The sequence below is a fragment of the Amblyraja radiata genome, chromosome 15, assembly GCF_010909765.2.
Source record: "Amblyraja radiata isolate CabotCenter1 chromosome 15, sAmbRad1.1.pri, whole genome shotgun sequence".
Classification (NCBI taxonomy): Eukaryota; Metazoa; Chordata; class Chondrichthyes; order Rajiformes; family Rajidae; genus Amblyraja; species Amblyraja radiata.
In genome coordinates this window covers 45351631-45378577 of record NC_045970.1, presented here as the reverse complement: position 1 = coordinate 45378577, position 26947 = coordinate 45351631, and the positions used below count along the sequence as shown (strand labels likewise).

At 46.1% G+C, this 26947-nt stretch overlaps 1 protein-coding gene across 1 annotated transcript in view; it reads left to right on the top strand.

Moving 5' to 3' along the window:
- bicc1 (BicC family RNA binding protein 1) overlaps positions 1 to 24089 on the top strand; it is a 242038-nt gene extending 217949 nt beyond the window's left edge. Inside the window, exons 15-20 of the mRNA XM_033034345.1 lie at positions 3372 to 3411; positions 6400 to 6554; positions 8203 to 8338; positions 13745 to 13905; positions 16361 to 16460; positions 23215 to 24089. Of these exons, the coding sequence (XP_032890236.1) occupies positions 3372 to 3411; positions 6400 to 6554; positions 8203 to 8338; positions 13745 to 13905; positions 16361 to 16460; positions 23215 to 23345 (723 nt within the window). The 3' untranslated portion in view covers positions 23346 to 24089. The remainder of the gene's footprint in view (positions 1 to 3371; positions 3412 to 6399; positions 6555 to 8202; positions 8339 to 13744; positions 13906 to 16360; positions 16461 to 23214) is intronic.
- The last annotated feature ends 2858 nt before the right edge of the window (positions 24090 to 26947 follow it).

Here is a 26947-nt window from a genome sequence, read left to right as displayed (position 1 = left end):
CTCACTCTATACCCATGACTGCGTAGCGAACCACAGTGCGAACTCCATCATCAAGTTCGCTGACGACACCACTATTGTGGGGCGTATCACTGATGGGGATGAGTCAGAGTACAGAAGAGAGATCGAGCAACTGTCCATATGGTGCCAGCGCAATAACCTGGCCCTCAACACCAGCAAAACCAAGGAACTGATTGTGGACTTTGGAAGGAGTAGGAGGGGGACCCACAGCCCCATTTATATCAACGGGTCGATGGTTGAAAGGGTCAAGAGCTTCAAATTCCTGGGCGTGCACATCTCTGAAGATCTTTCCTGGTCCGAGAACACTAATGCAATCATCAAAAAAGCACATCAGCGCCTCTACTTCCTGAGAAGATTACGGAGAGTCGGATTGTCAAGGAAGACTCTCTCTAACTTCTACAGGTGCACAGTCGAGAGCATGCTGACCGGTTGCATCGTGGCTTGGTTCGGCAATTTGAGCGCCCTGGAAAGAAAAGGACTACAAAAAGTAGTAAACACTGCCCAGTCCATCATCGGCTCTGACCTTCCTTCCATCGAGGGGATTTATCGCAGTCGCTGCCTCAAAAAGGCTGGCAGTATCATCAAAGACCCACACCATCCTGGCCACACACTCATCTCCCTGCTACCTTCAGGTAGAAGGTACAGGAGCCTGAAGACTGCAACAACCAGGTTCAGGAATAGTTACTTCCCCTCAGCCATCAGGCTATTAAACCTGGCTCGGACAAAACTCTGATTATTACCAACCACTTTCTGTTATTTGCACTATCAGTTTATTTATTCATGTGTGTATATATTTATATCATGGTATATGGACACATTTATCTGTTTTGTAGTAAATGCCTACTATTTTCTGTGTGCTTAAGCAAAGCAAGAATTTCATTGTCCTATACAGGGACACATGACAATAAACTCACTTGAACTCACTTGAACTTGAACTTGAACTATCTCTCGGTTCCCTTTCCCCTGACTCTCAGTCTGAAGAAGGGTCGCGACCCGAAACGTCACCTATTCCTTCTCTCCAGAGATGCTGCCTGTCCCGCTGAGTTACTCCAGCATTGTGTGTCTACCCCTGATTACTAACTTACATTGGCTCAGGGCAAACCTTCAGCTTTGATATTTGCTGATATTCTTCTTTGCATCCATCTTCCTGTCTGTATCGCTGTGAAGTTTAAGGAAGGAGACAAGGAGAAATTTATTTAATCAGGGGGTGGTGAATTTGTGGAATTCTTTGCGTAGAAGGCTGTGGAGGCCAAGTCAGTGGATATTTTTAAGGCAGAGATGGATAGATTCTTGATTAGTATGGGTGTTAGTGGTTATGGGGAGAAGGAATGGGGTTGGGAGGGACAGATAAATCAGCCATGATTGAAAGGGCAGCAGAAATGATGGGCCGAATGGCCTAATTCTACTCCTATCACTTATGGCCTTATGACTGTGCTGGGATAGGTGAGTTCCTTTTAATTTGGACCCCCTTCTTATCCCAAATTGTCTCCACTATTTAGTTGTCTTCTACTGCCATTCTCTCTCTCATCTTTTCCAACTAGCTTCTCCCCTCTTTAAAATACTTCAAAAGCTTAGCCCTTTAAATTGGCCATCTGATCTAATATCTCCTGTGACACATTTTGGTTAATAATATTCCAGTGCACCATTCTAGGACTTTTTAACCATGTCACAGGTATTAAACAAATGCAAGTTGGTGTTGTGGGAAGATTACAGAACATCAAGGTGGTTCTGTTTTCATTCCTATAGAGCATGGTCGATCAATCCTCACACCACCAGCTGGTCAGAGAATCGTACAGCATGGAAATAGACCATTCAGCCCATTGCATCTGTGATATCCCTTGGAAGTACAGTTCAATTAGTTGCACTTTATAAATCCTATATATAGTCCTTCAATTATTTGCGTAAAGTAATAACTCACTTTCATTATGAAAGTTATCAATGAAACTTACCGGGGTGGTACAGTGGTGCAGCAGTAGAGTTGCTGCCTTCCAGCGCCTGAGACCCAGGTTCAATCCTGACTACGGGTGCTGTCTGTACGGAGTTTGTACGTTCTCCCTGTGACCGTGCGGGTTTTCTCCGAGTGCTCCGTTTCCTCCCACAGAAGTATTGATTCAGTAAAATGGTAAATTGTCCCCAGTGTGTAGGATAGTGCTAGCGTACCGGGATCGCTGGTCGGCATGGACTCGGTGGGACGCGCTGCATCTCTAAAATCTGGATTCCAAACAGTTTCAATCACTCTTCAGGCAGCACTATCCTGAGAATAACAATTCCTTTTTGTGAACAACATCTTTGTCACGACTACTTTCTCTGTTTTAAATCTGCAACTTTTTGTAACTAATCCTCCTACCCAATGGAAACAGTTTTCCTTACCTTGTCAAAACTGTTCACAGCCTTGTAAATCAGCTTTATTAAATCTCCCGTAACCTACTCTACTGTAAGGACAATTGCTGAGGTCTTGACCAATGTCTGGGTCTTACTCAGCTAATTCCAGGGATGGCTGTTACCCACAGAATTCTTGACAGAGACGTTATACTTGCCTCAATTAAATGAGTTAAGCTTAATAAAATATTAAACACTTGGAACTGTAGATGCTGGAATCGTGTGCAGAACACAAGGCTCTGGAGTAACTCAGCGGGCCAGGCAGCGTCTCTGGAGGATATGGATAGGCAACGTTTAGGGTCGGGACCTTTCTTCAAATGCCTGACCCGCTGAGTTCCTCCAGCACTTTGTGTTTTGTTCAAGATTCCCCCATCTGCGACTCCTTGTGTCTGCATTGCTCAGAATAAATTGTATTTGTTTATTCTGTCGGAAATCAAAAGGGCAGCCAGTTTCTTGGTTTCAGTCATTGTGGCCTGTTTGCATTTAAATGATCCAGTTCACAAGAGATTTGTGATGATGTATTGTTCATCTAGATTATCTGTCATTGTTCCCTGATCAGTTTATTGAACAAGAGCATTAAACTTTAAAAAAAGATGGAGAATTCTCAATAGCCCAACAGTAACTTTCAGTAGCCCAACTGTAGAATACTGAAGGTGGACAAAATTGCTGGAGAAACTCAGTTCGTGAGGCAGCATCTATGGAGCAACGTTTCGGGTCGAGACCCTTCTTGGATTGGAACGTTATCTAGGGCTGACTTCATTCCCCCTTCCCTGGAACCACCAAACACCCCGGAAAAAATAAAGCACGGGAATTGCAGATGCTGTTGCTGATCCGTGTTCCCCAGCAACGCTGTCTGACCCGCTGAGTTACTCCGCCACTTTGTGTCTCTTGTTTTATGGTGGAGAAAATGGTGCATTGCAGCAATGTTTCAGCGAGCTGCTCAGTCATTCATTGTTTCTTCTTTTCATTTGCAGGCTTTTGACTACGAAAAGAAGAAGTTGTTGGCAACCAAAGGTATGTGTGGAGCGACGCTCGCCTCTAACCTCTCGCTGTTTGTCAACAGTGATTCCTCGTCCAAACCCTTGTCGGGGGGTTGCTGCCAGCTCGTGCAAAGGATCGCGGGCCTGCCTCTCAAGCGCTGACCATTCATGCTGAGTCTGTTGCCTTTGTTTTTCTGACCATTCATGCTGAATAGTCTTTGTTTTTCCAAAAAAGGTTTTGTTGCAATGGCACATTTAAAGCACCCGTTTTTTCCGTTGACTGGTGTGAAGCGAATTCTAATTTGTGCCTCAAATAATTGCTTTTTTTTCCACACTGATCTACAGCTTTGACCAACGGTTTGACAGTAAATGGCCGTGCACATTCCTGAGTTCACGAGTCATATGCCAAGTGAACTGAGAGCAGTGAATCTTGCACGGTGTTTGCGTATAAAACCGTCAGTGGCATTTCAATTAAAGTCCCATCACTTGTTTAGTGGTAGAAAGCCCTGTAAATGGTGGGCGGTGAATCTGTGGAATTTATTGCCACAGACGGCTGTGGAGGCCAAGTCGATGGATATTTTTAGAGCGGAGATTGACGTAGTCTTGGACAGGACGGATGTCAGGGGTTATGGGGTGAAGGCAGGAGAATGGGGTTGAGAGGGAAAGATTGATCAGCCATGATTTAATGGCAGAGTAGACGAGGGCCGAATGGCCTAATTCTGCTCCTATCATTTATGAACATGAACATGAGATGCAAAAGGTGGCAATGGTGTTCCTACAATTTCTCCTCATGGAAGAAGAAGGTCATGTGATAGGAGCAGAATTAGGCCTTTCGGCCCATCAAGTGTACTACGCCATTCAATCACGGCTGATTTATCCTCCCCTCCTGCCCCCATTCTCCTACCTTCACCCCATAACCCCTGATACCCGTACAAATCAAGAATCTATCTACTTCTTCCACAGCCTCCCGTGGCACAGAAATCCACAGATTCGCCAGAAAGTCTAAAGAAATTCCTCCTCATCTCCTTTCTAAAGGAACGTCCTTTAATTCTGTGGCTATGACCCTTAGTCCTAGACTGTCCCATTAGTGGACACATCCTCGCCACATCCGTTCTATTCAAGCCTTTCATTATTTGGTATGTTTCACTGAGGTCCCCCCTCATTCTTCTAAACTCAAGCGGTACAGGCCCAGTGCCTGTACAAGCAAATGTTGCTGAAAGGCAAAATCAAAACTGCAACTTTGATTTGATTCTTGGTCAAGGGTTGCAACAGTATTTTGGGATGCTTTCTCCTACAGTCCTGGGACATAGACACCAGTGCAAGTGAATCATATTAACAAGCTCAGAAACTTGATCTCTTTCATCTGCATCTGGTTAATGAGTCACAAGCTTGTTTTAATTTAATCTTTTTGAGTGACTCCATTTGAAAGTGGGCTGACAAAAGGAATGCTTGTTGTCGAGGTATGATTAGCTTTGTCATTAAAAAAAAATGTATTCTTTACCAGTGCAGCCCATTTAAGCTTAGTATAGTTACATAGAAACACACAAAATCCGTGCAGGAGTGAGCCATTCGGCACGTCGAGCCAGCACCGCCATTCAATAGACAATAGACAATAGGTGCAGGAGCAGGCCATTCGGCCCTTCGAGCCAGCACCGCCATTCAATGTGATCATGGCTGATCATCCCCAATCAGTACCCCGTTCCTGCCTTCTCCCCATATCCCCTGACTCCGCTATTTTTAAGAGCCCTATCTAGCTCTCTCTTGAAAGCATCCAGAGAACCTGCCTCCACCGCCCTCTGAGGCAGAGAATATGATCATGGCTGATCATCTTAAATCAGTACCCCGTTCCTGCTTTCTCCCCATATCCCTTGATTCCATTATCCCTAAGAGCTAAATCTAACTTTCTTTTGAAAACATCCGGTGAATTGGTCTCCACTCACTTCTGTGGCAGAGAATTCCACAGATTCACAGTTTATAGTTCATAGTTTAGAGATACAGCATGCAAACAGGACCTTTGGCCCACCGAGTCCGCACCGACCAGCCATCCCCGCAGGTTAACACTATCCTACACTAGAGACAATTTTTACATTTATACCAAGCCATTTAACCTACAAACCTGTACGTCTTTGGAGTGTGGGAGGAAACCGAAGACCTCGGAGAAAACCCACGCAGGTCACGGGGAGAACATACAAACTCTGTACAGTCAGCCCCAGTAGTCAGGATCGAACCTGGGCCTCTGGCGCTGTAAAGCAGCAACTCTACCGCTGTGCCACTGTACACTGTGTATTTCCTATCTTGCAATGGTGGTGGTGAGACAAGCAATTCCCGCTAAGCTATTGGAGGCCTTGTGGTGCGAGTGTTATGGGATGTAGGACTCTGACCATCCCTTGTGCAGAAAAGCTGCTTAAAAACCACTTAGCTTTGGCTCTCAAAGTAGATGAGCTGCATTTGCATTGTCGATATTAAATTGCCAAAATGAAATGATCTTGGGTGAATTATTTATGAGGATGTTGCCTGGACCCGAGGACCTGATCTACAGGGAGATGTTGAGCAGGCATGGACTCTATTTCTTGGAGTGCAGGAGGATGAGGAGTGATCTTATAGAGGCGTGCAAAATCAGGAGAGGGATAGATCGGGTAAACGCACAGAGTCTCTTGCCCAGAGTAGGGGAATCAAGAACCAGAGGACATAGGTTTAACGTGAGGGGGGGTGGGGGGGGAAAGATTTAATAGGAACCTGAGGGGTAACCTTTTCACACAAAGGATGTGGGTGTACGGAATGAGCTGTCAGAGGAGGTAGTTGAGGCAGGTATGATCGCAATGCTTAAGGAACATTTAGACAGGTACATGGATAGGATGGGTTTAGAGGGATATGGGCCAAACGCAGGCAGGTGGGACTAATGCAGATGGGACATGTTGGCCGGTCGGTTTGGGCAAGTTGGGCCAAAGAGGCCGGTTTCCTCGCTGTAAGACTCCATGAATTGGAACGTCTCCTTGCTGACGATGCCATCTTTTTTTGACAGCTATGCTGAAGAAGCCTGTTGTAACTGAAGTAAGGACCCCGACGAATACGTGGAGCGGCCTCGGGTTCTCCAAATCAATGCCTGCAGAAACAATCAAGGAACTAAGACACGCCAATCACGTGCCCTACAAACCATCCATGGCAACTACGTACGAGGTAGTGAAAACTTGCGACTGCGCTGCATTTTTTGTTTAAATAGTACGTGCTCTAAGCGGAATCTCTTCAGCCACCGCTAAGTGATGGTTATGCTTGGGAGATACTTTTGCAGCCAGAAAAAGTGGCAGCAAGTTGTGGCGCTGCCTTGTACATGGAATTCCTTCAGCTCAGTTTTAACCAATGTCAGGTAATAACATACCTGACCACAGTCCAAAAATAATGATATTTTTACTTTGAAAGGATTGGTTATCTATATCAGATTTCATATTTGATTTGGCTGTAAGGTTTGGCTCAATGTGGAAGCGCTGAAGCTCTTTGCTTTTAAACCCATGCAGTAAGCTCCGAGCTGTGTAAACAATGGCAATATCCAAGAAAGAAAGAATGATGACTACTCTGTTTCAGGGAGAAGCTGAACCATGTGGCATTAATTACTCTCAATCTATTGCCGTTAGCAGATTCCTTTTTTTAAGTTTCTGGTCTGGAATCGTGATCGTCTTCCAGCAAATGCAACACATTAGACTTTGAAACACTACGCACTAATGGTGTTTGGTGGAAAGCTGATTCAGCCACAATTTGCTCACCCCAAGACTGAACTCTGGACCGCACGCATGAGACGGTGCCTGAGAAAATAACTGGAGAGAATTTTTTTTTTCATTTTCTTGAAATGCACAAAAAATGTCCATTACCTGGAATGTAATTTGGCCAAAATCATACCACTTTAGACCTGGACGTTTACATCAATCTTGTTCTTGGCACTACAATGTGGATGGTTACATTCTGCACTTACTCTCAGCAGCTCGATGTATTTGATCACACAGTGATTAAAGTGTAATTTGGTGAAGGGATACAGAGCTGCAGCCTGTGCAGCTTCTCATCCTCCATTATAACCCTCGACACTGGTTTCTGTCTCAAATGCTGATCATGCAGTCACAAAAAATGTTGCTTCGCCATTGTTCTGCCATCCCGAACCATTCTCATGCTTCGCAGGACAGTAAATCTGTCTCGACCTGATTTATTTCATGCCGCTGCTAGCTGTTGCTTATTTGTATTTCCATTCTCCCTCTCCCTCTCCCCCTCTCCCCCTCTCTCTCACTCTCACTCTCACTCTCCCTCTCTCTAAGCTTCCCCCTCTCTATCTCTATCCCTCTCTTTTCCTTTCCAATATCTGCTTTCCCAGTTTTCTACCTCTTTTGCCACACACAATTCCAACATCTGTCAAGAGAGAGTTAGAGTTTGATTTAGCTCTTAGGGCTAACGGAATCAAGGGATATGGGGTGAAAGCATGAAGGGGGGTGTTCCTGATTTTGGATGAGCATTTTCAATGGCGATGCTGGCTCGAAGGGCTGAATGGCCTGCTCCACCTATTTCTCTATGTTCTCTACGTTCTATCTTGCTTCGATCTCTAGTCTTCTTACCCAGTCCAAATGGCTCGATTGTAATTACGTATTGTCTTTCCGCCGACTGGTTGACGTCGCGACAAAAGTTTTCATTGTGCCTCGGTGCATGTGACAACATACTGAACTGATATCTTTCCCAAGCCTGGTGTGGTTTCGGCAGAATTCTGTCGCGATTTCGAGAAATTCACCCAGGTTTTCGAGCGCAACTAAGAGAAGTGTCAGCGGCATTTAACTGTAATCTCTCTTCGCAGTCATCGTCCCCAGCGTCACTATCGCGGTCAAACAGCCGAGAGTGCATCGGAGGTGGCAGCGAGTCTGATAACTGGAGGGATCGGAATGGTGAATTTCCATCATCGCTCAACAGCCCCAAGCAAAAACATAACCCATGTAAGCATTTCAGGTATTGTGACGGAGGGCTCACCTCTTTAGAATGTGCTACAATATCGAGGAGATATCGATACGTGTACTTCTCACAGCTTCTTTAGATTCATGGTTTTGTTCCATTTCATTGCCTTGCCAATGTGTAGACGGTTTCGCATCTGCTATTAAAATGTGTTGTTCAGGCTGATGCAGTCAGAAGATGAGGATTAATTAACAAAGCTTGCACAGTGGCGCAGCGGTAGAGTTGCTGACTTACAGCGCCTGAGACTCAGGTTCGATCCCGACTGCGGGTGCTGTCTGTACGGAGTTTGGACGTTCTCCCCGTGGGTTTTCTCTGAGATCTTCGGTTTCCTCCCACACTCCAAACTTATCAGCAACAACGATGAGTCGGCCTACAGGGAGGAGGTCCAGCACTTAGCAGCATGGTGCGCTGACAACAACCTGGCCCTTAACTCCAAGAAGACCAAGGAGCTCATTGTAGACTTCAGGAAGTCCAGGGGCGGCACACACACCCCCATCCACATTAACGGGACGGAGGTGGAACGTGTTTCTAGCTTCAGGTTCCTGGGAGTCAACTTCTCCGATGACCTCTCTTGGACCCACAATACCTCAACTCTGATCAAGAAGGCTCACCAGCGTCTCTTCTTCCTGAGGAGACTGAAGAAGGTCCATCTGTCTCCTCAGATCCTGGTGAACTTCTACCGCTGCACCATCGAGAGCATCCTTACCAACTGTATCACAGTATGGTATGGCAACTGCTCTGTCTCCGACCGGAAGGCATTGCAGAGGGTGGTGAAAATTGCCCAACGCATCACCGGTTCCTCGCTCCCCTCCATTGAGTCTGTCCAAAGCAAGCGTTGTCTGCGGAGGGCGCTCAGCATCGCCAAGGACTGCTCTCACCCCAACCATGGACTGTTTACCATCCGGGAGGCGCTACAGGTCTCTCCGTTGCCGAACCAGCAGGTCCAGGAACAGCTTCTTCCCGGCGGCTGTCACTCTACTCAACAACGTACCTCGGTGACTGCCAATCACCCCCCCCCGGACACTTATTATTATTTATTCAAATCATTTGCTATGTCGCTCTTCCAGGGAGATGCTAAATGCATTTCGTTGTCTCTGCACTGTACACTGACAATGACAATTAAAATTGAATCTGAATCTGAATCTGACACTCCAAAGACGTACAGGTTTGTAGGTTAATTGGCTTGGTATAAATGTAAAATTGTCCCTAGTGTGTTTAGGAAAGTGTTAGTGTGCGGGGATCGCTGGTCGGTGCAGACTTGGTGGGCCGAAGGGCCTGTTTCTGCGTTGTATCTCTAAACTAAACCAAACTAAACTAAGGATGGAAACGTTTAAAGCAGGATCTGATCATGGCCGAATTATGATGTTAGAACTACTGCAAATTGTCATGTCAGAGCTGCAGAATGAGGCCATTTGGCCCACTGAGTCTTGGCTGATCTATCTTTCCCACTCAATCCCATTCTCCTGTCTTCTCCCCATTACACAACCCATTTTCCTTTAGTTTTCATGTTTTTCTTCTCCCAGTTTAATGTTCTTCCCCTGACCATACCTGCAGTTGGGCAACAAGAAGATGCTGGACATCTTTTTCTCTCCCTTTTGTCCCTTTTTCATCTCGTACCTTTGTCCACTCAACTGCAAAACAAATCCCCCTTCTCTGTATCCACCTATCACTTGCCAGGCTTTGTCCTCCTCCCCCCCCCCCCCCTCTTTTTTTGCTTTCTCCAACCTACTACAATCAGTCTGAAGACGGGTTCCGACCCGAAATGTCACCTATCTATGCCTTGGTGAGTTGCTCCAACACTTTATCTTCTATACAAGATGTCCTGTACCCTAGCTCCACAATCAGCAGAACACAGGAATGGTTGAGGAAAAGCGGTCCACTCTAATTCTTGAGACTGTTCCACCATTCTGTCAAATCTAGGCTGAAGGTGTCTATTGCACATGTGTCAACAGGTCATTGTTTGTCAATTTCAATGTGTTGAAACCAACAAATTACGTTCTTAAGGGACAGTGTCTGAATACTGTAGGGAGATTAAATGGAAACAGTTTTTTTCCCCATACTGTTTAAATCCAAGACAGCTTTTTTCTGCTTGTCGTTTTTCCGAAGTAACATAAGTAGCTCTCTTTCTGATTGAAACTGCATTATATCCAATTCAGCCCACACAATGCAAGTAGTGTTCCCCGCTTCATCATTTGTGTTATGGACGTGTGTTATAGCAGAACTACCTGTGCAGCACAACAGTATTGTACTCTATGTGTAGAAAGGAATTGGCAACCGGTTTATACCGAAGTTAGATACAAAGTGCTGGAGCAACTCAGCGGGTCAGGCAGCTTTTCTGGAGAAAAAGGATGGGTGACGTTTCAGTTCGGAATTCTTCTTCAGACCCTGAAGTCTGAAGAAGGGTTCGGACCTGAAACGTCACCCGTTATTTTTCTCCAGAGATGCTGCCTGATCGGCTGAATTGCTCTAGCATTTTGTGTCCAGCATTGTAATCTAAACCGTCAAACAGTGTTAAAGAATGATTCACCATGTTGTCTGCCTGAACCTGTGCCTTCAAACAGTCTAAAAGGTAAAATGCCAACTCCAAAACTGGTAGAAACATTAGCTTCATTGCGTGTATCGAAAATGTAATAGCATTCTAATATCTTGATTTAATTTCCTGATTTGGGCGGCTTGGTGGCGCAGTGGTAGAGTTGCTGCCTTACGGCGCCAGAGACCCGGGTTCGATCGTGACTCTGGGTGCTGTCTGTGCGGAGTTTGTACGTTCTCCCTCTTGGGTTTCACCCGGGTACTCTGGTTTCCTCCCACAATCCAAAGACGTACAGGTTTGTAGAGTAATTGCCTTTGATTTTAAAAAACGGTAAATTGTCCCTAGTGTGTTTAGGATACTGTAAGTGTGCGGGGATCGCTGGTCGGCACGGACTCGGTGAGCCGAAGGACCTGTTTCCATGCTGTATCTCTAAACTAAACCAAATCTCTGCCAAATTGAAACGTTGGATTTCCGTGTAGTAATGTTGGAAAATTGAAAGGTAGTTCATTAGAACACCTTAATTTATTTCCGTTGGCGCCATTAACTTTATACAGAGTACTTCTGAGTCTCAGTACTCCCAGCCCCAAGTATGCAAAAATTCAATATATCTGGCCCGGCCTGCTGTCGACCAAGCTGAGAAACAAAATATTTTCACACCTATTGCCGCCTTGCGGTCAGACATATTTTGATTTGAGGCAGGGTAAATCTTTCCTTATGTCCTTGTGAAAGAGTGCCACTCACTGATGAACAGTATCTCAGTGCAGGATTTGCTCAGGTCCACGTATTCCTGGCAACATTGAACCCGTTAAGTGCATTTTTACCAGGTTTTTCTTGCTGTGGTCTGTCCTTTCAACAGCTTGAAGTGGCTAGACTATTTGTACAGATTACCGGGTCTCAACCTTTCCACTTGAGAACCGCAGTTGTAACATAGTGAACATCCACCGGCGGCACGGTGGTGAAGCAGTGAAGTTGCTGCCATACAGCGCCAGAGACCCGGGTTCGATCCTGACTCTGGGTGCTGTCTGTATGGAGTTTGTACGTTCTCCCTGTGACCACCTGGGTTTCACCCGGGTACACTGGTTTCCTCCGACACTCCAAAAACGTACAGGGTTGTAGTTTAATTGGCTTCGGTAAAGATTGTAATTTGTCGCTAGTGTGTAGGATAGTGCTAGTGTTCGGGGATCGCTGGTCAGTGCGAACTCAGTGGGCCGAAGGGCCTGTTTACGTGCCGTATCTCTAATTTAAGCTAAACAAAATTCTCCAGCTGACATTGTCAATGTCTGAATCCATGCTAACTACAATGATGGTATTTGAATACTGGACGCAATTATTTGATAAAAAATAATTGATTGTCCCACTGTTTATGTTGTATTAATAAGCATTCACTGTAGCCCTGTCTGCTGCCCTGGTGTGCAGTAACCGGTGGAAGTAGCAAAGGATTTCCATTATTATTTTTCTGAAATGTCGCCCATTGTCATATGGTTAAGCAAGAAGTAAAACCTAGTCTGGTAGAAACACAGTGCATGTGGAGAAGCAGTCTTGACTTTATTCACTGACAAGGTTAGCAGTCCATTCACTGACTTCAGGTAAACATATCTCTTAGGATACCGGTGGTGAGCTGCCACAGTATAAGATCTCCCTCCCTCTCTGTCCCTGCCCCACCCTAGTTTCACTATCCTCCTGTTTCATTTTACTGTTTGTTTACCTCGTTGTCAACTTCCCCTCAACCGACAACGGACCATTGTACGTTTCCTTGGTCATTGTCTGCTTTGATCTGTCCTTTCCACACCTTACATGCTCTTTCTACCCGTCCATATCTCCAGTTTCCCACTCCCCTGACACAGTCTGAAGAAGGGTCTCGACCCGAAATATCACCTATTCCTTTTTCTCCAGAGATGCTGTCTGTCGCACTGAGTTACTTAATTTGTGTCTATTTTCGGTGTAAACCAGCATCTACAGTTCCTTCCTACACATCTATCTGCACCAGTTGTTCTCAAGCTGAAAGCCATTAATTTAACATTGTCTTATTCTGCATCAAGTTAAATATTTTTCCTGTGGATTTAGACTATTTTAGTTTTTGCTCTGGATATTTTTGCGAGATAACAGAAATATGCTTGAAAATGTAACATTTGATTGGAGGTAAAAAAACGTTGACCAAATTCACCATGAGCGAGACCAGTTTCACTTCTGGTGAGTTTATGATCTTCATTCCGGTGCAATATTTGGCACAGAGCATGTACTTCCTGTGGCAGCTGAGGAAGTACAATCTGCCACAGGCAATGATGTTCCAATTCTAGACGGCCATCGTAGAGTCTGTCCTCACCTTCTCCATCATGGTCTGGTTTGGCTCAGCCACCAAGCACGACACCTGGAGGCTGCAGCGAATCGTCCGATCAGCAGAGAAGGTTGTTGGCTGCTACCTTCCCTCCATTGATGAACTGTACACTGCAAGGGCCAGGAAGCGAGCGGGTAAGATCATCTCTGACCCCTCTCACCCTGGCCACAAACTATTTGAATCACTTCCCTCTGGAAGGCGACTCCGGATTGTCAAAGCTGCCACAGCCAGACATAAAAACAGTTTTTATCCACGAGTAGTTGCTCTACTCAACAGCCAAAAATCTGTAGCCTCCCTTTGATCTGGTATTTTGTTGGTTTGCATGCTTGATCAATGGTGTTTTATCATTAATGTTTTATTATTATTAATGTTTAGTGTTTTCTGAGTCATTCATAACTGTCACTGTATGTCATGTTGTTACTTGTGGGCGGAGCACCAAGGCAAATTCCTTGTATGTGAATACTTGGCCAATAAACTCACTTACTTACTTACTCACTTACTTACTTTTAATTTTTGTCTCCTCAGCCGAGCACTATTTGACCAGCACTAACTACATGGACTGCATTTCTTCAATGATGGGCAGTAATGGCTGCAGCCTGAATAACTCCTTCAAAGGCTCAGAATTGCCCGAACTCTTCAGCAAGCTCGGTTTAGGCAAATATACGGATATCTTCCAGCAACAAGAGGTTAGTCCAACCACTCCTCACTGAATATTGTTCAATAGTATAATAGTGCTCTATGTGTCACTTTTTAGCTTAGTTTAGAGATACTGCACGGAAACAGGCCCTTCGGCCCACCGAGTCCGCACCGACCAGCGATCCCTGCACATTAACACTATTCTACACACATTAAGGACAATTTTACACTTACACCAAACCAATTAACCTACAAACCTGTACGTCTTTGGAGTATGAGAGAAAAATTAAGATCTCGATGAAAAGCCACGTGGCCACGGGGAGAAGGTGCAAACTCTGTACAGACAGTACCCATAGTCGGGATCGAACCCAGGTCTCCGGCGCTGAAAGCGCTGTAAGGCAGCAACTCTCGCTGCGCCATCGTGCTGCCCCAACTGCACAGTGAAATTCTTTTTGCGTATATTACATAGGCAGGCGCCACCATTTGGAGGCATTAACCCGGTTCACCCGCGTACCGGCCCACATATAGCGCACGACGTCTCCTGCTCCCTCCCGGTTATGCCGCCCGACGAACCTTTGTGCGGGTTACCGGTTCCGTGGTGAAATATGCACACTTCCCCCAATGATAATTAAATAGTTTTCTTCATGTTTTAGCCAAGGAATTGAAGGAAATGTATGTGGGATAGCAGGAATGTGATTTGGTGGAGGGTGTGTCTGAAGAAAGGTCACAACCCGAAACGTCACCTATCCATATTCTCCAGAGTGTGCTGAAAAAGCTATTTGGCATACTTGCCATCAGTGGGGAGTGTGCTGAGCTCAGGAGTTGGGACATTCTACTACAGTTGTGCAAGAACTTGGTCAGAACGTCATACAGCATGGAAACGGGTCTTTCAACTCAAATTGCCCGTACCGTCCCATCTAGGCCAGTCCCATCTGCCAACATTTGCCGCATATCGCTCTAAACCTCTCCTATCCATGAACCTGTCCACATGCCTTTTAATTGTTGTTATAGTACCAGCCTCAACTACCTCCTCTGGTAGCTCGTTCCACATACCCACTACCCTCTGTGAAAATTTTGCCCCTCAGTTTCACATTAAATCTTTCCCCTCTCACCTTAAACGTATGTCCTCTGGTTCTTAATTTCCCTAATCTGGTTAAAACAGCATTCACCCTATCTATTCCAAAAGAAAATGTGGTGAGACCACATCCAAAGTATTGTGGTCATCCTGTTTTAGGATGAATGTCATTCCGCTGGAAAGGATGCAGAAAAGATTCACCAGGATGTTACCTGGACTCAAGGGTTCTTAAAGATAGCGGAGTCAGGGGATATGGGGAAAAGGCAGGAACAGGGTACTGATTGGGGATGATCAGCCATGATCACATTGAATGTGATGGCTCGAAGGGCCGAATGGCCTGCTCCTGCACCTATCGTCTACTGTCTATTGTTAAGGGCATGAGTTATGAGGGTCAGAAAATGCTGGAGTAACTCAGCGGGACAAGCGGCATCTCTGAATAGAAAGAATGGATGACGTTTCGGGTCGCCAACCTATGCAGAGATGCTGCCTGTCCCGCTGAGTCACTCCAGCATATTCTGCATATCTTCGGTTTAAACCAGCATCTGCAGTTGCTCCCCACAGCATTCCAAAACTAGTGGGCATAGAGAGGGAAAGAATGTTTACGGTTGAGTGATTTCAGGGCAATTTATTTATGCAGGGGGTGTTGCGAATATGGATCGAGCTGCCAGAGGACCTTCTGGAGGCGGGTATAATATTTACGTTTAAAAGACATTTGGACTTTGTTTCGAGGGATATGGACCACACATAGGCAGATTAGACCAGCTCAGCTGCAAAACCTGGTTGGCATGGACAAAGATAGACACACATTGCTGGAGTAACTCAGCGGGACAGGCAGTATCTCTGGAGAGAAGGAATTCTTTTTTTTCAAAATAGACTTTATTCAGGTAATAAATATATACAATACATGAACCGTGCAAAAAATTCATCTGACATTTTCGGAGGCTATACAAATTGTTCAATACAGTCTACAGACATTGCTCAAATTTCACAAATTTGTCCCCCACCCTTGCCACACATGTGGCCCACTGCCGTGGAATCCCTTCCCTTATTTTGAGGGGTGTCTCCACCACACCCTGCCCCCCATGTCCAGAAGCGGAAGGACCCTAGACTGTGGTCCTCCTCCACCGAGCCTTGGCGTTGGCTGCACAGAGCTTCAGTGCGTCCCTCAGCACGTACTCCTGCAGTCTGCAGCGGGCCAGTCGGCAACATTCCCCGTCTTCTGTGGAAATCCAGTGAAATGGCTTAGGAAGGGAGCAGTGGTGCAGACGAGATGTGCATGAAAGATGGGAAGTCTGAAGAAGGGTCTCGACACGAAACATCACCTAGTCCTTCACTCCCGAGATGCTGCCTGGCCCGCTGAGTTACTCCAGATTTTTGTGTCTATCTCCAGTTCAATGGCATTCACCTCTGTCCCTCTCATATCTCCACAGATTGACATCCAAACATTCCTCACTCTGACTGACCAGGACTTGAAGGAACTCGGGATAACCACATTCGGTGCCAGAAGGAAAATGCTGCTTGCCATTTCAGGTCAGTGTCTGTGCTTTTGTGTAATGTGTGTTTCATACAGACTTCCAAAATCTGCAGTAATTTTGATGCAAAAAAAACAGATGATGCCGGAAATGAGAGATATTGCAATAAGATATTTTTAGCTCAGTTTAGAGATGTATGCCAATTTGCTGAATTCCTTCAACTTGAGAGATGGGCCTGTAAAGCTAACTTTGCACTGCAGGAAGTTTAGTTTAGTTTAAAGATACACCACGGAAACAGGCCCTTCGGCCCACCGGGTCCAGGCTGGCCAGCGATCCCCGCACTTGAACACTATCCTACACACCTAATTTACAATTATACCAAGCAAATTAACCTACAAACCTATACGTGTTGGAGGAGACCGGATATCCCGGATAAAACCCACGCAGGTCACGGGGAGAACGTACAAACTCTGTACAGACAGCACCCGTAGTCAGGACTGAACCCGGCTCTTTGGCGCTGTAAGGCCGCAACTCTACCGCTGTGCCAACCTCCCGCCATTGAAATAAGATATTGCAGATACTGGAATCTTGAGGAATAAACAGACTTCTGGAGGAACTCAGGCGGTCAGCCCGCATCCATGGAGAGAAATGGATAGATTCAAGATTCAAGAGAGTTTATTGTCATGTGTCCCTGATAGGACAATGACATTCTTGCTTTGCTTCAGCACAACAGAACATAGTAGGCATGACTACAGAACAGATCAGTGTGTCCATATAACCATGATATAAATATATACACACATGAATAAATAAACTGATAAAGTGCAAATAAACAGATAATGGGCTATTAATGTTCAGAGTTTTGTCCGAGCCAAGTTTAATAGCCTGATGGCTGTGGGGAAGCAGCTATTCCTGAACCTGGTCGTTGATAATGTTCTGCATCAGAATCTTTCTTCAGACGGATGGAGTAGAGAGGAGATACTCAATAATCTGGTGCCAGATTATTCAGTATGCCCAGGTCATAAGGAATTGGAGTAGAATTAGGCCATTTGGCCCATCAAGCCTACCTGCTTAAGATAAATTATCCATTGGCTCAGTAAAAACTCGAGAGAATAATAATCTGCAGCATGTTGTTTGTATGTCTTGGACTACACAGTGGTGCAGCAGTAGAGTTGCTGCCTTACTGCACCAGAGACCTGGGTTTGATCGTGACTAGTATGTACAGAGTTTGTACATTCTCCATCTGACCTCGTGGGTTTCTTCCGGGTGCTCAGGTTTCATAAGTGATAGGAGCAGAATTAGGCCATTCGGCCCATCAAGTCTCTCTGCCATTCAATCATGGCTGATCTATCTTCCCCTCTTAACCCCATTCTCCCCATAACCCCTGACACCCCTTTCCTCCCACACTCCAAAGATGTACAGGTTTGTAGGTTTAATTGGGTTGTGTAGGATGGTGCTAGTGTACGGGGTAATCGCTGGTCGGCGCGGACTCGGTGGGCCGAAGGGCCTGTTTCCGCGCTATATCTCTAAAGTCGAAAGTAAAAGTCTAAAGACTTCCATCATGATAGCTCGGTAACACAGTAACAGTGACATCTGGCAGAGCACTGGTTTGCAGTGGCGCCGACAATGGCTGCCTCAGCGTACTGCTCCTTGCTGTTTTGTCTGTGTTTGTTCGTTTGTGTCGTCTGAAAATCCCACAAAGATCACGTTCATGAGCGAGGTACTCATTAACATCAGACACCCGGTACCTCCAAACATCGTTCCGGATTTCTCTCACTCGCCGGATTATTTGGACATACTCGTCGGCAGGGCTGTGGCTGTGTTCAAGGTCTTGAGACGGAGGAGGACTCGGGGGGGAAGCGCTCTGGAGCACTGGCCCGACGAGGGTTCCGCACACCGCTCCCGAGTATATTCCTTGCAAATCTACGTTCTCTCAACGACAAAGTGGACGAACTGCAACTCCTGCGCCAAACAAACAAGGACTTCTCTCGAGCCGCTGCCCTGTGCTTCACCGTGACCCGGCTGTGTGAGTCTACCCCGGACAATGTGCTACAACTGGCTGGCTTTCAACGACATCAGAGCGGACCGCGAAGCGGAGGCAGCGGGAAAATCAAGAGGCGGTGGAATATGCTTCTATACCAACCAGGACTGGTGGAGCGACGTCACGGTACTATCTAACTTCTATCCCACTCTGGAATCATTTTTATAAATTGCAAACTCTTTTATTCTCTGAGGGAATTTACCTCTTTTATTCTCGCTGGAGTTTACATCCCCCCCCACCCAAGCTTGCGTACGTGAGGCGCAAACGCAACTCGCTGACCAGGTAATTACGGTAGCGAGTGACTTCCCGGACGCCACGGTCATTGTTTTGGAGGACGTTAACAAAGCTAACCTCAGCCGAGACCTTCCAAAATACAGACTTCCTGTTACCTGCCCCACCAGAGGGGAGAGAACACTCGATCATTGTTATACTACAATTAGGAACATATATCGCTCTGTTCCCCAGGTTGCTCTGGGTCTCTCTGATCATTGTCTAGTTCGCCTTATTCCGACCTACAGGCAGAAACTAAAATCTTCTAAGCATGTGGTCAGAACAATGAAAAAGTGGACAAGCGAGGGCATTGAAAACCTACAGTTTTGTACCTACAGTACCTACAGTACAGTGTTGGGTCCTTTGTTGTTTGTCATGTACAACAATGATCTGGATGAAGGTGTGGTAGATTGGATTAGTAAGTATGCAGATGATAGCAAGATAGGTGGGGTTGTGGATAATGAAGAGGATTTCCAAAGTCTACAGAGTGATTTAGGCCATTTGGAAGAAATGATGGCAGATGGAGTTTAATGCTGATAAATGTGAGGTGCTACACCTTGGCAGGACAAATCAAAATAGGACGTACATGGTAAATGGTAGGGAATTGAAGAATACAGTTGAACAGAGGGATCTGGGAATAACCGTGCATAGTTCCTTGAAGGTGGAATCTCATGTAGATAGGGTGGTAAAGAAAGCTTTTGGTATGCTAGCCTTTATAAAACAGAGCATTGAGTATAGAAGCTGGGATGTAATGTTAAAATTGTACAAGGCATTGGTGAGACCAAATCTGGAGTATGGTGTACAATTTTGGTCGCCCAATTATAGGAAGGATGTCAACAAAATAGAGAGAGTACAGAGGAGATTTACTAGAATGTTGCCTGGGTTTCAACAACTAAGTTACAGAGATAGGTTGAATAAGTTAGGTCTTTATTCTCTGGAGCGCAGAAGGTTAAGGGGGGACTTGATAGAGGTCTTTAAAATGATGAGAGGGATAGACAGAGTTGACGTGATCAAGCTTTTCCCTTTGAGAATAGGGAAGATTCAAACAAGAGGACATGACTTCAGAATTAAGGGACAGAAGTTTAGGGGTAACATGAGGGGGAACTTCTTTACTCAGAGAGTGGTAGCGGTGTGGAATGAGCTTCCAGTGGAAGTCCGATTCAGATTCAGATTCAATTTTAATTGTCATTGTCAGTGTACAGTACAGAGACAACGAAATGCATTTGTGGTGGAGGCAGGTTCGTTGGTATCATTTAAAAATAAATTGGATAGGCATATGGATGAGAAGGGAATGGAGGGTTATGGTATGAGTGCAGGCAGGTGGCACTAAGGGAAAAAAGTTGTTCGGCACGGACTTGTAGGGCCGAGATGGCCTGTTTCGGTGCTGTAATTGTTATATGGTTATATGGTTACAGTCCTGCTTTGACTCCACTGATTGGAATGTGTTCATGGAAGCAACCACAAGCCTCGATGAATACACAGACACTGTATCATCATAAGTCAGCTATTGTGAGGACAGTTGCATTCACACTTGGACCCGGGTCAGGTTCAACAACGACAAGCCCTGGTTTACAGCAGAACTCAGACAGCTCCGATATCTGAAGATGAGGCCTATCGTAGTGGGGATGCAGACCTCTACAGGCAGGCCAAGTACAAGCTAAGAAGAGGAATCAGAGCTGCCAAGGAAAGGGAAAGGTACTCTGAGAAGTTGAGGAGCAAGTTCTCAGCTAATGACTCTTCTTCAGTGTGGAAGGGCTTGCAAGAAATCACCAGCTCCAAGAGGAAAACCCCCTGCTCCTTGGCCCATCATCAGCTGACCAACGACCTGATTGAGTTCTGCTACAGGTTCAATAGACAGAAACATAACATCCTCCCTCCCTCCCCACTCCTCACCCAATCACCACTTCACACCCACTTACAGCCTGACTCCAGTCTGCAAAGTCTGGGCCCTCGTCCACTACCCACCCCCTCCTTGCTGCCCAACATCAATCTGGCCACTTCTCCATCATTAACAATAGCAATTGAGGAGGTGGAAAAGTTATTCAGGAGACAGAAAAGCCAGAAATCTCCAGGACCGGACAATGTTTCCCCCTCTATCCTCGAGCACTGTGCCGAACAACTGGCACCAGTCTACACAGACATTTTCAATCGGTCCCTGCAAACCTGTACTGTCCCTGCCTGCTTCAAAGTCTCCACTATTGTTCCCGTACCCAAAAAGACAAGGATTACTGGTCTTAATGACTTCAGGCATGTCACACTGGCCTCTGTAGTCATGAAGATCCTTGAAAGACTTGTGCTGGCCCACCTGAAAAATATCACAAACCCCCTGCTGGACCCCCTGCAGTTTGCATACCGGGCAAATAGATCAGTGGATGGCACAGTCAACCTAGACCTGCATTTCATCCTCCAGCACCTGGACCACCAGGGGACCTATGCAAGGATTTTGTTTGTGGATTTTAGCTCTGCAATAGACATTAGAGAATAGATGCAGGAGTAGGCCTTTGGCCCTCCGGTGTTATCATGGCTGATCATCCCCAATCAGTACCCCGTTCCTGCCTTATCCCCATATTCCCTCACTCCACTATTTTTAAGAGCCCTATCTAGCTCTCTCTTGAAAGCATCCAGAGAACCTGCCTCCACCGCCCTCTGAAGCAGAGAATTCCACAGACTCACCACTCTCTGTGAGAAAAAGTGTTTCCTCATCTCCGTTCTAAATGGCTTACTCCTTATTCTTAAACTGTGGCCCCAGGTTCTGGACTCCCCCAACATCGGGAACATGTTTCCTGCCTCTAATGTGTCCAAGCCCTTAACAATCTTATATGTTTCAATGAGATTCCCTCTCATCCTTCTAAACTCCAGAGTGTACAAGCCCAGCTGCTCCATTCCCTCAGTCTATGACAGTCCCGCCATCCCGGGAATTAACCTTGTAAACCTACACTGCACTCCCTCAATAGCAAGAATTCAACACCATTGTGCCAGAGCTACTACCCTCCAAACTTTCCGAGTTGACTGTGCCTGGACCTTTCTGTCAGTGGCTCATCAGCTTCCTGACAGACAGCATGTGAAGCTGGGAAAGCACATCTCGGACCCGCAGACCCTCAGCATAGGAGCACCGCAAAGCTGCGTTCTCTCCCCTCTCCTCTACTCTCTCTACACCAATGACTGCACCTCCACAGACTCCTCTGTCAAGCATCCCAAGTTTGCGGACGACACAACCCTGATTGGACTGACCCAGGATGGGGAGGAATTTGCCTGCAGACAGGAAGTGACACAGCTGGCGTCCTAGTGCCATCGCAACAACCTGGAGCTCAATGCTCTTAAGACAGTGGAATTGATTGTAGACTTTAGGAGAGCTACCCCTCCCCCACCCTCACCCCCACTCACCATCAACAACACCACAGTCACATCTGTGGAGTCTTTAAAGTTCCTTGGAACCATCATCTCCAAGGATCTTAAATGAGAGGCCACCATCGACTCCACAGTCAAAAAGGTCCAACAGAGGATGTACTTGAGCTGAGCTGAGAAAACATAATCTGGCACAGGCAATGATGGTCCAGTTTTATACGGCCATCATAGAGTCTGTCCTCACCTTCTCCATCATGGGCTGATTTGTCTCAGCCACCAAGCACGACATCCGGAGGCTGCAGCGCGCCGTTCGATCAGCTGAGAAGGTTATTGGCTGCAACCTTCCACCCCATTGATGAGCTGTACACTGCAAGGGCCAGGAAGCGAGTGGGTCAGATCATCTCTGACCCGTCTCACCCTGGCTACAAACGCTTTGAAGCACTTCCCTCTAGAAGGCGACTCCGGACTGTCAAAGCCGCCACAGCTTTTTTCCACAAGCAGTAACTCTACTCAACAGCCAAAAGTCTGTAGCCTCTTTTCACTCTGGTATTTTATTTCATTCTTCACATGTTTAAATTATAATGTTTTGTTTTTAATTGTCTACTGTGTATCGTGTTGTTACTTGCGAGAGAAGCACCAAGGCAAATTCCTTGTATGTCTACATATTTGGCTAATAACTTTTATTCAATTCAATTCAATTCAATTCTATGAAGTTGTCCTTTGGGGAGCTTAGTGTCCAGTGGACATCTTTCTACCTATCCACCAGCTCCTCCATGTGGCACAGAAACACTTTGTCAGAATTGCTTATCTCCCCATTCAGAATTTAGACTCAAGAACTGGCGAAACATAAAAGTCCATAACTGCAGAGAAAAATTGGCCACTCAGCCCAGGTACTATAACAACATTTAAAAGGCATTCGGGCAGATACGTGGATAGGAAAAGCTTATAGGGGTATGGGCCAAACGCGAGCAGATGCGGGTAGTGTAGAAGGGGTAATCTTGGTCGGCATTGGCCTGCATTGCCCATGAGCATGACTGTATGTAGAGCTGAGGGGAGCAACAACGTGGCATTATAACAACTGCTATGTAAATCACATGTACAACACAAGTGGTTAAAATGGAGCCTGACCTTCGTGCTTCCTGTGCTTCCCTTGCAGAGTTGAGCAAAAGTTGTCAGAAACCCTTTGAGCCTCCAAGTATCCGCTCGACGTTTCTAGAAGGCGGGGCGAGTGGCCGATTGCCGCAACAGTATCACTCCGAGGTTGCCAGCATCAGTGGCCGGTGGTAGCACCAAAACTGGAACTCAGTCGCCCGTGACCGCCACCGAGAGGGCTGGCACAAACTGTGCGTGGCCATAGCCCTGTGGAGATCATTCACTGCACAGAGCCCTCCACATTTGAGGAGTTGGATTACAAAGACCAAAGCCTGCTTGATTTTGTGCAAAACGTCGTGCCAAATGGGGGGGAGGGGGGGGGGGGAGGGGGGGGGGGGGGGGGGGGGAAGAAATGGTTTATCAATGCATATTCCTTGGTTGCCTTTCCTGTTTCACCAAATATGGTACCAACCTATACGCAGATTAGAGAATGATCATGAACATAAGCTTTCGTGCTCAATATTATTTATTAGAGAACAAAAATTTAAATTATGCACTGAAATGTTAGGTTCTACCACGGAATTAGACTCGAACCACTAACCTAAGTGCATTGTGTGTATAGTTTGTGAGCAGGGTGTGAAATGGAAGCAGTTCTGAGGAGAGAGACTTGCCTCTGCACTTCACATGTCCTGACTTTCTGGACCCATGGAAAAGGGTTTATTTTCCTCTAGTCCTCAAACTCCGAAAGATCCATTTTATTACTTAAAATGGAGCGGGCATGGGCAGGGGCTTAGTGAAACTGGCACCGTCCTGGAGTCGTCGTGATGCCAAATATTGTCCAATGCATCTTGGATAGCTGGTTGACAGAAAACTATGTCCACTCAAATTCAAATATGGATACATTGCTTCCAATCAGTAATTAAATCCGATTGCATTTTACTGCCATCTTAAGCGTGCATGTTACACTTCAGGTTGCTGCTTTTTCAAACTATAACCCGTAAAGAAATCATTACATTTCGAAACATTTTTATTGCAGCCAGTTCTGTCACTGAAGTGCATTGTATTTCCAGTGTGGATTTGCCTCAACTGGAAATGGTCTTTGTGGTCTGGCTTCCACTCCCCTCTGGCAGCACACTCGTTCCAAACATTTCTTGCATCTGCCCTGTGTCCTTACAAATGGATCTACACCATTCACCTCAGCTGCTCCTTGGTCAACCACATCCCACATCCTTGACGATTTGGCGTTTTGAAGCCTCTGCTGAATTCCTGATGGGATTTATTTGGTTTATTATTTATTCACGATCCTTACAGTCTCTATGGTCAGCTCAGTAACCAGATCTAAATTGGGACAAGAATCAAACAACAGAAGCAACTCAGTGGGTCAAGACCCAAAACATTTCCAAAAGAGGGTCCAGGCATGCGGAACAGAAAATTCTGCAAAAACATACAATATTTTCGGTCGATTACTTTTACTTACCAGCTTGTTGGATGGTAGATGTTCTTCATTGACAAGAATATCCCTGGTCTAAAATGGTGTGTGCTTGGAGTGCAATGGAACAACAACTACAGATGCTGGTTTGCATCTAAGATAGACACAAAATGCTGGAGTAACTCAGTGGGGCAGATAGCATCTCTGGAGAGAAGAAATGGGTAACGTTTCAGGATGAGACCCTTCATCAGAAGAAGGGGCTCAATCCGAAACGTCACCCATTCCTTCTCTCCAGAGATGCTGCCTGTCCTGCTGAGTTACTCCAGCATTTTGTGTCTATCTTCAACCAAAACATCAATAATTCCTTTCCTCCCACAGATGCTGCTCGTCCCGAGTTCCTCCAGTATTTTTGTTTCTTCTCCTGATTCCAGCGCCTGAAGTTTAGTTTAGTTTAGTTTGGAGGAACAGCGCGGAGACAGGCCCTTCGGCCCACTGAGTCCGAGCCGACCAGCAATCCCCCTACACTGGCACTATCCTACACACACTAGGGACAATTTACAAGGACCAAAGCCAAATTAGCCCCTACAAACCTGTGTGTCTTTGGAGGAAACCGGAGCATCCAGAGAAAACCCACGCAGGTCACGGGGAGAACGTACAAAGTCCATACAGACAGCACGCATAGTCAGGATTGAACCCGGGTCTCTGGTGCTGTAAGGGTCGCAACTCTACCACTGCACCACCTCTCTTGTGTCTCTAAACTGGGACAATTTTCGTGACATCATGTAACAACAAATTTTAGATACAAATGCTGCCAATATCACACGGTTGTGTGTGTGTTCCTGCACCAGTTCAATTTGTGCACTAAATCTACTCATAAAAACAGTGCCCGTTGGAGTATCAGATGGGTGTGCATGTGCTAGACTGCATTAGTTTGCACGCTGGAGCAGTTCTCTCTAGGTACTATGACAAGAAAGAGAAAGTAACTGCTTACACAGTGGCATCGCTGCTCGAGCTGCTGCCTCATAGCAACAGAGACCTGTGTTCGATCCTGACCTCGGGTGCTGACCGTGTGGAGTTTGCACATTCAGCCTGTGACTGTGTGGGTTTCCTCCGTGTGCTCCGGTTTCCTCCCACATCCCAAAGACGTGCGGGCTTATCGGTTAATTGACCTAGATTGTAAATTCTACTCTGTAGTGTGTTAGGGAGTGGACGCAAATGTGGGATAACATAGAACTCGTGCGATCCGGTGGTCGGCATGGACTCGGTGGGCCGAAGGGCTTGTTTCAACACTGTATCTCTAAACTAAACTAAATTCTGCAGCTACTTTCCCATGTAAATTGTGCTTGTGAGCGAGATGGTTGATATTGGCAAACGTGTGCCCTCAGTTTCCTGAAATCATTTTTTTTTAAACCCAGCAAGTTAGTATGTAGGTTTGTGGGTGTACTTGGCTGGGGAGGATGTCAGAAGCAGAACCAGATGGATCCTAAAAGCCTGCATATTTTTCTCTGAGCTTTTGTGGTTCCGTTTTGAATGTCACACCTATTACCACATGGAAGTGTTTTGTTGTGTGAGAGCATTCTTCTTGTTGACTCATAGGAACATGAACGGACAGGAATAAATGGCCATCACGATTGCAAAGCCTTGTGTGGCACGACATACAGTCCAGTTTTAATTGCAGGCAGAGATGGCTAGTCTTGGACATTACTCTGGACCGGGCGGCACAGTGGCGCAGCGGTTGAGTTGCACCTTACAGCACCAGAGACCCGGGTTCGATCCTGACCACGGGTGCTTGACCACACGGGCTTTGTACGTTCTCCCCGTGACCTGTATGGGATTGCCCCGGGACCTCCGGTTTCATCCCGCACCCCAAAGACATACAGGTTTGTAGGTGAATTGGATTCAAGAAAATTGTAAATTGTCCCTAGTGTGTGTAAGATAATGTTGGCGTGCGGGGATCGCTGGTCGGCGCAGACACAGTGGGCCGAAGGCCGAAGATACAATTAAAATTTGTATATATTTCTATAAGATACCCTCTCATCCTTCTAAATTCCAATGAATATAAGCCCATATATATATATATACATATATATATTGAACAGCATCCCCCTATCCAATCCTCCCCTTCCTAGTTCTCCAACCAGTCTGACTGTCCCCTGATTACATTTTATCACTGTATGCATTGTCGTTGCAACCTTCTCCGAGCTAACAATGTTCTATTCTACACTTTCCTTGAACTACATCCCCTTTGATGTCTCTCGTATTCACACCTTACTCCCCTTCTCCCCTGCCTCTCAGTCCGTAGAAGTGTCTCGACCCGAAACGTCACCCATTCCTTCTCTCCAGAAATGCTGCCTGTCCCGCTGCGTTA